We start from the raw sequence: 11,758 nt of genomic DNA, 5'->3' as shown, positions 1-11,758 counted from the left end.
GCTTCCACTGCGCATTGGGCATGCGCAATGGACATCATGGCGTACCCTCTCCATGGTGTCTGATGGGGGAGATGTGTGTTGTTAAATTTAATGCATTTGGAAACGGATTTAGTAGTTGAATATGATAATTAAAATGCAATTAAATTATTACTATTTGTTTACTATTTCACTAGTTGCTTGTATGGATACATATTAAGAAACAGCAGAAAAAATACAAATACAGATTATAATCCAAACCTACACTGTTTTCACTATATAATGAAAATAAAGTCAGATTTTGGGATTTACACAGGAAGCTGTAGGGGAAAGGAAATGAATGAAAAACACTAAGCTCTATGGCTGCCTTATTTGGCTCCCTTAATGTAAAACTGGGCTAAGCAGGGCTAAACAGTGGCAGATGGCAACTTTATGATTCAGTGAGGGGGTCTGTGATGCAGGAAAAAACAATCCCATCTTTTCCTGTTACCGTTTTAGAGATATTTCATATTTTCCAGAAGTGTCAGCAAATAATGAAACAGTTAAACACACAATTGATTTAAAAAGTAAATTATTTTCTGCCATAAAACTCTTTAAAAAACATACAGTCACCATGGAATGGTCCCTCATTAGCAAAACAAAAAGCAGGGGACTATGCCAGTGTTATTAACCTGAAAAGTGTTGAAAAGAAATTCACAATTTTTCACAGTTTGATTAAAAAGTAATGCAAAAAAAGGCAGTGTCTGGCAATTTTATGAAAATTTTGAGATACTGAGCAACATTTGTGAGTTTCTTTTTAAAGATAACCATAATCAATGAATAAGTGAGCTTGGGAATGAGTGCCACGGGCAGGATTTTAGAAATTAGAGGTCAAACACTGCTGGAGGATTGGAAATCAAAATTTCTTTACTTGTAAGCTTTCAAAAATAATTTCTCAGCTGCTTCCAAAAACATATTTTGAATACATGGAAATCTCATTTACAATTAAAATATTGTAAGCAAAACAAAACATGTTACAGAGCAGTAAAAACACAGTGGTATTTCAACATGGCCACTTTATTTTTTTTTTTTTTACATGTTAGCAACAAAGAAAATCAAACCAAGTACCTTAAAACATAACGTCCCTGAAAACACAACAGTCTTTTTTGACATATTTATGAATAAGCCCATCTATTGCTCCTAAGCTGACTCTGAAAGTAGCTTGATGCTTCAGTGAGGACACAGTGAAAGGCAGACTGTGTTGAAGCTTGGTTTCTTGGCTTGGTGTGGATTTGACCCCAGAGTGGATTTGGAAAGTCTGCTTCTTAGAAGGAGATCCGGAAGAAGATGGGCAGTTTTGCATCCCAGTCTGAGGCTTTGTTTCAGGGTTAGATTTTGGTCCAGTATCGTATTGTATTAGAAGTTTTTTGAGTAAACAGGACAACTGAGGACTCAGGAGAAGCACCAGGATACCACCAGGACGGAGAACTCTAGACACAAACAGTTGTTATAATAGTTGCATCTCTTTCTTTCCATGCTTATTCCAATAATGGCTATAACATTTTTATCTATGCATTAATTTAGTTTTTTCTATTAAAACAAACAAACAAACTAAACAACAGAACCATAACACATCTTAGGATGTGTACTGATGTGCAAAGTGACTCCCAAGCTAAAAATTCACAGTGCACACATTCACAGAGAAAACAAGTAATGTTTTCTGTTTCGCCAAACAATTCTAAAAGAAACAACTGAGACCGACAAACATAGGAACAAACCTCTCCATCTCTGTCAGGATGAGTGGCAAGTTGGCAGCCATGTCTATTCTGGAGCCAAACTTCCTGCCAAATGGCAGGTCACAGATCACAGCGTCTACAGTGGCACTGGGCACAGGCAGTACTGCACACACAGAGGAGGACAAACAAGTCTAGAGGTAATTTAATATACGACAACAGGCTTCACACCATCCTCCCACTCACTGAGTCCTATCCAAAAAATGCAGCCATGCATCCACAGTGAAAATGAACAGTTTAAATTCATGAGCTAAGATTCAGTATTTAACTTCTCAAAGACATGAATTTGTAATATTGTTAAAATATTAATTTATAATTATTCAATTTATAATTTAATCCTTTTTAAAAATGTGAAAATTTCAGCTACTTTATGGTGGTCGGTCTTATCGAGATATAATTCCTCTAAAAAAGAAAAGTACTCGAAGATACCATAAAGACTAACCTCATATAAGTAATGTCAGTCAGGTTTGATAAGACTGAACATGTCATATGTGACATTCAAAGAAATGTGCACATAATAATTTTTTTATGTGTATCTATATTTTCACATCTGGCTAATTTTCCACATGACTAGATTCATTCATGCACACAGGGGCATCTGTCGTCCGCCTTAAAATCCACTTGTATTGCACTGGATTTACAACTGGTGCGATTTAAAAAGTTAGCATCTGTCCATCTTTTTTAAATGAGAACATTAGTTTAATACAATTAAGTAAGACATGTATTAATAATGTCATATTTTGTGCAGGTGACCTACCCAGAGACGATGCTTTCAGCAGGTTTATTCTGTTTTCCAACTCAGCAAATGCTATGTTCTCACTGGCCTTCTGCAGCTGTGCTTCATCAATATCCACACCCAGGAAACAGGCATCCTGAAGATCCCAGAAACAGGGAGTGATCACATTTTTAAACCTCATAAACAAACTTTTCTAAAAATTTCTACACTTTAAAGATCAACAGTATATGATTTCTTTTCTGACCTTATGCTCCTGTGCAGCTTCTATCAAGATGGTCCCCACCCCACACATTGGGTCAACCACACGGAAGCCTGGCTAGAAAACAGAAAACAGCATACAGCGCATAGAGCTGGTTAACCACAAAAAGTATGACTGTGACTGGTTCACCACACTGAATGCCAAGTGACAGACAACTAACATCACACTAAAACCTTCTGCATAGACGGCTCTTTAAGAGGATCAGATGAGGGGTAGGCTAGCCAAAGAACTTTCACTTTGTAAAAACACATGCTACAGTAAAAGTTGTTAATGCAATAACTTCTGCAAAGGCTGGGCAACAGGGGTACTCTACTAAACATCAGTTAAAGAAATGGTGACTGATAATCAGTTTTGCCAGCAACAACTTGACTGTATCTTCCTGTTGCTATCTTGGTTCTCTCTGGTATATCTGTCTTTCCTTCCTTTCTGTCTTTGTAGTGCTGATATTGTGAACTGTCTCGGTTTTAGGCTGCTTTTAAAATCTGACCAATGAGTACGAATGAAAATTACCCTATGGTTAAGTCAAGTATATTTATTGTAATCTTTGTTAATGAACACTGTACCTGTTACTAATAAACACAACCAACAAATACACTTCAGTTAGATCACCAACAGAAAAACTTGACTCGAGTAAACATGTTAACTTTTTAAAAGTTACTACTCTTTGTGATTGGACATATTTCATGATTCCCTTAGGCTCATCAGGAGATGGTGAGATGAAGTTTTATCACACAATGTCTATTCAAGGCATCTCTGTTCACACAGTGTAGTCTATGCATATCATATTAAACTCATTAGCACAACACGACAGATATGTGTTGTTTCATCAGTTTCTTAAGTGACTTGGCTGCAAAATACCAACAGAGATCAGTGATCAGCAGACCACTGTCCAAAGCAAAGATGCATAAATAACAAATTATCACACTAAAAGTAATGAAAGGGTAGAATGATGCACCCAAATATTACAAAATACAATTTTCCAAAAAGTCTAATGTTTTACAAGAACTTTAACAAATAAAATAAACTTATTTTAAAAGGTACTTTAGCACATGTAATTAAGTAAATATCAAAAATCTTCCCAGCTCCAAATGGGCAAAACAAACTAAACTATCCATCCGTTTTCTACTGCTTCTCTGGAGCTGGGTCACGGGGGCAGCAGCTTAAGCAGAGAAGTCTTGACCTCTTTCTCCCCAGCCACCTCCTCCAGCTCATTTGGGGGAATGCTGAGGCATTCCCAGGCCAGCTAAAAGATGTAATCTCTCCAGTATGTCCTGGGTCTACCCCGGGGCCTCCTCCTGGTAGAACATGCCTGGAATACCTTGCCCAGGAGGCATCCTAGTCAAATTCCGAGCAGCTGTACCTCCCAAATGGTGGAAGTCCTCACCCTATTTCAAAGGCACACTCATTTCCACCACTTTAAAAAATAGGTGAGGTGTAGATCAACAGGGTAAACTAAAAGCTTCATTTTTATGCTCAGTGCTCACAATACAATATAGACAGGTACAGAACCTACATTACTGCAGATGTAGCTCCACTCCATCTTTCAATCTCCTGCTCCCCTATGTAAACTCCTCTACCTGGGCTACCAACCCGTCCCTGAGCCGGAGTGGGAATGCCACCCATTTACGGTAAAAACCACACACAAAACTAGAGGCAAACCATTTTACTACACAAACATAAATGGAAGAAATCTGCTTGCATGATGTGATGATGCCATCTAATTTGTGCACATAATAATATAACTCCGTCATGGTTTTAGAATTCATCAGTATACAAACAATAACCTGCAACAGGCACAGAACAGCTGTGTGTGTCAGTACAGTAGTATATACACCTGTATGTGAGCCAGTGAGGCCATGGCCCAGGCTGTTGTAGACCTTAGTCCTGTGATTTTTATATAGCTCCGGTTAGCAAGAGGAAACCTGAAGGAAAGAAGACTCAAGTTATTACTTCTTATCAAATTAATTACAGATATAATATAAAAGAGACAGGTCCATCTTAAGTCATTTGATTAAACATTTGTGGGTCTTAATGGCAAAAAGCAGTAAGCTAAACTTGTAACAGACAAAGCATATTTAGAAGCATTGACAATAAAAGAACTGCATAATGTATAAGAGGTCTGTTGCTGTACTAAGACTTAGATGTATATTACTGTGTTAAATGTAAAACATCATTGTCAATAACCTGGTCAGTGGGATCCCGAGCAGGCAGTAGTCATCACTCAAATTGACATTTATCTACAGAAAAAAACATAACAATAGATAATATTACAGCTGAAGTGCTAGAAAAGACAGGCAAGACTCTCTGCAAAGCAATTAACTACAGACAGACTATTTATATTGCAAACATTTCTATTGTAAGACAAAACTTAACTGAACTTATAATCAGTGCAATCCAACAGATTGTTTTTCAAACAAAACTGATTACCTCCAACTGTGGATTCTTCAGGTCAGCCTTCCAGCCCAGCAGTCTGCTCAGACCTGCTCCAATCACTCTGCTCACCTCCTGTTTTACACAAAAGTAGAACATTTTTTGAACATATCCACTGAATATGAATGTCTGTTTCTATGTGGATCCCAGTGATTGCACTTAGTAATATAGGGAGATTAAAAGTATATGTCCTTTTAAACAATTATTGCCAGCAACACCCTTTGTCTGGGTAAGTTAAACTGATAAACTATTAGGAGAAATGACAACTCGTATCTCTGAACATTTGTATTAAGATAACTTATTCTTACATAAGTTGTGGTGAGTGTTGTGGCAGCATTAACCTGTCGTGTTTCTCAGTGATGGGAGAAACTAGAGCTCTTGGAGAAACCCGCTCAAAACACTGTGAGAACTTTGAGACTTTACACTGAAGACTCATACCTACTTCAAACCCAGGGGCAGTTAATGCTAACCACTGAGCTGCCATGCTGCCCCTGCACTTCTTTTCTGTTAAACACCTGTAAAAAGAAGCAGAGACACAGACTTTAACATTTCCTACCTGTGCGCCCAAGCATCGCGACAGAGATCCAGAACATTTGCAGCTGATCCTAAAGGAGACCGGGATACAGGTAAGCAGCTCTGGTTTATCCTCACAGGTTGTCAGCAATGTCTTGTTTTTTTCTCCAGTGGTCTTCACTTGATATGTAGATAAACATGAGGAGACATAACTATATAAAGACTTTAACCTCAGAAGTCACTGAGCTATAAGCTGTCATAAAAATAAAATGTTGCCATTGCATTACCATTTTCCTGACTTTCTTCAGTGAAATCCTTCGCTATGTCATCCATCTTCTTGCTGCTACTTGCTCCACGGTGCTCCAGCCTGGATGCTGTGTGGTCACAAACTGGTCCTCCCCCATTGACGTCTGCTCCATGTGTACAGTCGATAAACTCCACTAACATCCCCTCTACTTCTTCCTCTCTCGTCCTTTCTTCCTCACATGCTTTCCCCTTTTCTACAGTCTTCTCAATACCAGTGTCCCAAGCTGCCACTTTCCTCTCCTTCTCCTCCTCATCATCCCTCTTTCTCTTCTGTGCCATTGTGGATACTCCATTTTGTCCACCACTTCTCTGTTTGTCAGTCTCCTCCTTCCTCTCCCCTCCTGTACTTGTTCTAAACTCTACAAGGCTCTTCTCCCCCTCTCTGCTCTGTTCGTCACTCCCTCTCATCTCATCCTCCCTCGTCCTTGTCACTCCCAGGGCAGGGCTTGATGTTTTGACGGTGTTTTTCCTGCCTGTCAGCTCCCCCTGCAGTCGACTCCATGTCATTACAGCACTGGTCCACTGATTCTTGTCACCCAACAGTCTGGACTGTAGCACAGAGGCTGCCTTTGCTATAAATATTACAAAAAACGCGATACAGAAGTCAGTTCAGAAGTGGTACATAAACACTGAATGGTATTGCTTATGTTTTCGTATTAATTGTATGTATAGGTTCTTGGAGTTAGTTTGAGGCTACTACCTGTGCTGGTGTGGGCAGACAGACTCACCGACGAGTCTTGTTTCAACAGAAGAAAGAGCCTCTCTGCACCCTTCAGGTTACTAACTCTGTTGATCTTTGCAGAAGAGCTGAATAACACTTTACCTGGAATTTGACACACCTAAATGCAAAAATCCACATTCAGATTTAAGAGCTCTTTTACATCTTTCATCAAAAAGTTAATTTTTAACCCTCTTTTATAGTAGATTAACCTTCAGAGAAAGGTCACTTTGGCTTGGTCGTAGTGATCGGACATTGATAACCACTCATGTCGATGGCCAACAGTTTCTCTATACACTGAGACAACAGCTGGCTCAGATCATGTTATGGGCAGTAATTTGGGGCTGTTGATGATTTCTTTGACCTGTTCTTTTTCCATAGTGGAATGATTGTACAGCATACATCTTTAACGACTTAAAAAAACATAATTGGGTGCACAGGATTAAATTTATTTTCGATTTTCTCTAACCCAAGCAGGTTCAAAAACGCACATACAGGCTCAAATAAAGATAAGATAAGATAAGATAAGATAAGATAAGATAACCTTTATTAGTCCCACACGTGGGAAATTTGTTTTGTCACAGCAGGAAGTGGACAGTGCAAAAGTTGTGAAGGACAATTAGAATAAAATAAAATAAGAATAAATACAGTACACAACTGTACAGAATAGAATAAAAATAGAATACTATATACAGTAGAATAAAATAGAATAAAATATACAATAGGATACAAATAGAATACAAATGTTATATACGACAGAGTGAAAAATACAACGGTTGCTAGAAAGATTATTGCACATTTGTGTTATTGCACATTTGTGGATGTGCGTGATTGATCAGTTAAAGTCTTTGTTGTGGAGTCTGACAGCAGTGGGGAGGAAAGACCTGCGAAATCTCTCCGTCCCACACCGTGGGTGCCGCAGTCTCCCACTGAAGGAGCTGCTCAGTGCTGTCACAGTCTCATGCATGGGGTGGGAGATGTTGTCCAACAGGGATGACAGCTTAGCCACCATTCTCCTGTCACTCACCACCTCCTAAATATATATACACCCCTCTAATATTTCATTAAATGTCCCTTAGCACTTTTGGTAGCCAGCAAGCTTCTGGCATAATTCTAAATGGATATCTGCCCAGTCTTCTTGTCAGAATTAGTAGAGGTTATTTAAACTGGTTGCTTTCCTGGCATAGACCTGACTTTAAAGAAGAGCCCACAAATTTCCATTAGGATTGAGGTTAGGGCTTTGGGATGGCCATTCTAGAGGCTTAATGTTATCATTCTTTATTCATCCAAAACCAGCTTTGATGTGTGTTTGGGATCACTGTCTGGTTGGAACAGCCAACCTTCAACCATCTGTCTGTCGCCAACACTTATTGAAAGAGTGTATGTACATATTTGAGGCTGTACGCATGCTTTAACCCTGTGCGGATTACATCACATGACAGCGACAATCACTAAATTACGTAAAGCCTGACTAAAATGTTTAAACAATAAAGCTTTGCTGTAAATTTGAATATTTTCTATAGCATAAATAAAGAATATTTTGTAATATTAACATTAGAAGTTAGTTATGACTTATTTTTCTTTTCTTCCACACAGAGAGCTTCCGTATATTGGTCTCCTAAAGGCTTTTAAATGAACATGATGAAGACCCCGAGTTTTTGTTTTTTTTAGCATGTAGTTATTGCATGTAGCTAACACTCACGTCTTCAGCCGCTAGCTTCGTCTTCACCTCGTTGATTAAAAAAGCCTCCATCCCGTTACCGGCCGTGCAGTAGTAACGAACCACACTCCCACCACTTCCCGGTTCATCCATGTTATAAAATGTGTCAAATCTCAACAAGCAACGCTCTCTACTAGTAGCAGTCTGCCGCGTCTTGTTTGACTATGAAAGCCGCCATATTGGCTTGTTTGTTTACACCGGAAACGGAACTATGTCATTAATTGTTGCCTGTCGTTTGGCCACCAGCAGGGGTCTCTGTTGCGCAGGGGGAAAAGTCGTAGGTGTGTATTACATTTTTAAAATTAGAAAAGAAATTTAACGCCACAAACTTGAGTTGTCATATACATCTGTTAGTTTATTTGCACAACAGTATGCACATGTGGTCTGTGTATGTACACACATGAATTTGACCTTTGTTCCTTATATTTATGGCGTTTTTTCTATGATGACGGATATGCTACTCAGTGTCTTTTGCTCCCTGTTTTTAAATCAGATGTCACTCTCAACATATGTACCAGCTACAGCAGCCCAGCTGTCTTAGCTGAGGAAACAAAGATACATTTGCTCATTTTGTGTAAAATATTGTGAAGATGTTAAGTTATATTAGGCAGGCAGCTGCCCACATTACACTGTGACAATCACCAGTTATCTATTTTGAAAGCCTCAGCTAGAAAAAATGCAAAATGGTTTGTAAAGTTGGCCAAAGGTCTGTATGTAAATGGGAGTTAGAGGATTGGCTTCATATTTTGCTATGTACAACGTTAGTGTTTCTGAAAATCCCCCCAAAATTCTTTATTAACAAAGTAAACTAAAAATAGACATTATTATATTTTATAGTTTTAAAATTGGATAACAACTGACTTGAACATAATATGAAATAATGTCTTTTTACTATGAGCACAGTGGATCCATTGATAGCTTTACTAATCTGAAAGTTATCTAAATTTTTATTTTTGTAGTTTTCCTTTTGTATATAGATAGGCTGATGCATGGCCAATTCTCTGATGTGAAGCAAGGCAGAAGAATATACTAATAAAATGAACAGAATCATAAGAATATAACACTACGAGCACTGCAAATGGAAGAAAAATATGCTGAAATCAAATGGTATGTTATTTGAAACCTGTATAAAACAATTTCCAATTTTTTAAATTTATTTTGTCCTAATTGTCCAAATTAGTCTGTGATTGGCCTTAGTGTCCCAGAAATCAAATTTATATACAACTAAATATGACTCGCAAATATGATTTAAATGGATGATTCCTCACTTGATGACGAAACATCCACTTACATATTTGCCGAGTCCTAAATTTGATGCCAGTGAACCCATCAGCGATTGGTTTTAAAAAAGCCCCAAAATCCCCTATGAGCAAGCACTTGGCGACAGTGGGAAGGAAAAACTCCCTTTTAACCTCCGACAGAACCAGGCTCAGGAAGGGGTGGCCATCTGTCGCGACCGAGTGGGGTTAAAATGTTCAAAGACAACTGAGATGTATGCAGATATGATTTTTAGGACATGAAGTTGAGGTCAATTAGGTTAAAAAAAAAGCCGAAACAGCCAGTTCTTCATCTTTGGTTTGATCTCTAGCAGGCTCTTAACTTCAGGACTTAACTTCAGGACTTCAGTCTGGGGTGCAGCCTGGACTGTCTAGAGACAGACCTGACCGCCTGCACAAACCAAACACTTTTTTTTTTTTTTTTTACAATCTCAGAAGGAGAGAGGCACTGAGGCACCACCTTCCGCCTCCCAGCGCCCTCGCTGTGCCCCCTCCTTCTGACAGGAACTGCCTACAGAGCAGGCATGAGCGCTGCCTGAGTGCCTTTAGATGGACTCAAAATGCATAGTCAGTATTTTGAGCCATACACTTACCATACACTTCCATACACTTTGTCCACACACTTTCAATTTTACATTTCTTCCACATTCACATTACTTACACGCACCTCTGCCGCAGTACATTACCTGGAGGCGGCTGTGAGCAGGTGTCCACTGAGAGTTGAGAGGAAAACTAATAAAATCCTGCAGCAGAAGTAAGTGGTTCCATTCAATTGTTTCTATTTTTCTTATCTAGGAGATACAGAGGGAGCCTCTTTCCAAATGTTTCGACACTTACTCTAAATCCCTTTCTTATCTGTGTTTCTCTGCGTGCCTTGCGACATTCTGTCTTTTTAATCTTCCTTTTTTTCCTGTGACATTTTAATGACCCCAACATATTTAATCCCTTTACTTTATTGGATGAACAGTACTGTGCCTGCTGACTTGTGCTATAAAACCCTCAAATGTTGGCAAGCTGGTGTAACCTATCACAGTGTGATGCATGCTCACGACAAAGTGTCAAATTATGGTGAGTAAATGTGTTTGTATAACAACAGTGAGGAAGGGAATAACTTTTGATTGATGTAATATTACTTAAGGCGGCAATGTTTATTCTAGATGAATTAATTAAGTGTGATTTGCCTACAGTTTTTTTCTTGTATGCATATTAAACAAAATTGTATCTTTTTCTTAATGTATTTTTTCTTAATAATCTTTCTGCACCTTTTTCTATTGCCATAAATAGTGAACACATTGTAGGAGAAGTTGTTACCATATTCAAGAGGCCCGTTCAGATCTAAAGCACATCAAAGTGCTTTAGATCGAAACTTTTGTGGACTGCACGATGGAGATTAGAGCACCTTTGCTCAATGACACCTTCACTTAAAGTTCAAGATGGATTTACTGGGTTTAACAAGACACCCTCTCCCCTTTTTCTTTACTGCACTCCTTCTCTTTAAAGTTTAGCATGTGCCTACTTTAATCAGCCCAAACTAGGGGATGTAGCCATGTAGAAAGGAGACATTACTACTCTTTTCAACAGCTGTCATTTGCAATAATTAGCCTCGCGGCTGCTAAGTGACTATAACAGCTTTACAATATGGATGCAGCCTGCTACACCAGTCAAAGCATGATGTATTACTGTACATTAAACTTGTTTTTATTCTCCTCCACACTCCATAAATGATTAGAGGAAGGAAAGAGTGAGGAAGAAGGAGGGAGGCGGATGAAGGAAGAAAAGGGGGCAGAAAATTGCAGATGGAAGGAGAAAGGGAGTGAAACTCTTAAATGGGAGAAAGAAATGGGAAAATGATGCATGCATGAATCCCATGTGCTTAGATATGCCATACAAAATGAAAGCTTTTTATTACAGCTCTATAATGCCAGTCTTATTAATGGATTCTTGAACACAATACATTATAGGAGTAGAATACATTATAAAAAGTGCAGCTACAATTGCAAATAAGCACAGAATTACAGTGTTAAATTTCCAGAGACAGAAATATGATCAGA

General features: G+C 38.6%; 1 protein-coding gene across 2 annotated transcripts; it reads right to left on the bottom strand.

Moving 5' to 3' along the window:
- Positions 1–859: 859 nt before the first annotated feature.
- On the bottom strand, positions 860–8,638 carry thumpd2 (THUMP domain containing 2). 2 transcript variants are annotated; one of them, XM_031745575.2, is made up of 11 exons: positions 8,413–8,638; positions 6,693–6,831; positions 5,974–6,564; positions 5,730–5,866; positions 5,171–5,248; positions 4,928–4,980; positions 4,578–4,665; positions 2,729–2,800; positions 2,506–2,620; positions 1,734–1,854; positions 860–1,445 (listed from the first exon to the last, which is right to left on the bottom strand). In XM_031745575.2, the coding sequence occupies exons 1-11, from the start codon at positions 8,521–8,523 to the stop codon at positions 1,085–1,087; spliced, it is 1,866 nt and encodes a 621-aa protein (XP_031601435.1). In that variant the 5' UTR covers positions 8,524–8,638; the 3' UTR covers positions 860–1,084. The 2 variants fall into 2 exon arrangements, with proteins under 2 accessions (XP_031601435.1, XP_039477319.1); XM_039621385.1 differs by having other exon boundaries at positions 6,721–6,831; positions 8,413–8,428.
- Positions 8,639–11,758: the final 3,120 nt, after the last annotated feature.

The sequence above is a fragment of the Oreochromis aureus genome, linkage group 13 (assembly GCF_013358895.1).
Source record: "Oreochromis aureus strain Israel breed Guangdong linkage group 13, ZZ_aureus, whole genome shotgun sequence".
Classification (NCBI taxonomy): domain Eukaryota; kingdom Metazoa; phylum Chordata; class Actinopteri; order Cichliformes; family Cichlidae; genus Oreochromis; species Oreochromis aureus.
This window is presented reverse-complemented; position numbering and strand designations above follow the sequence as displayed.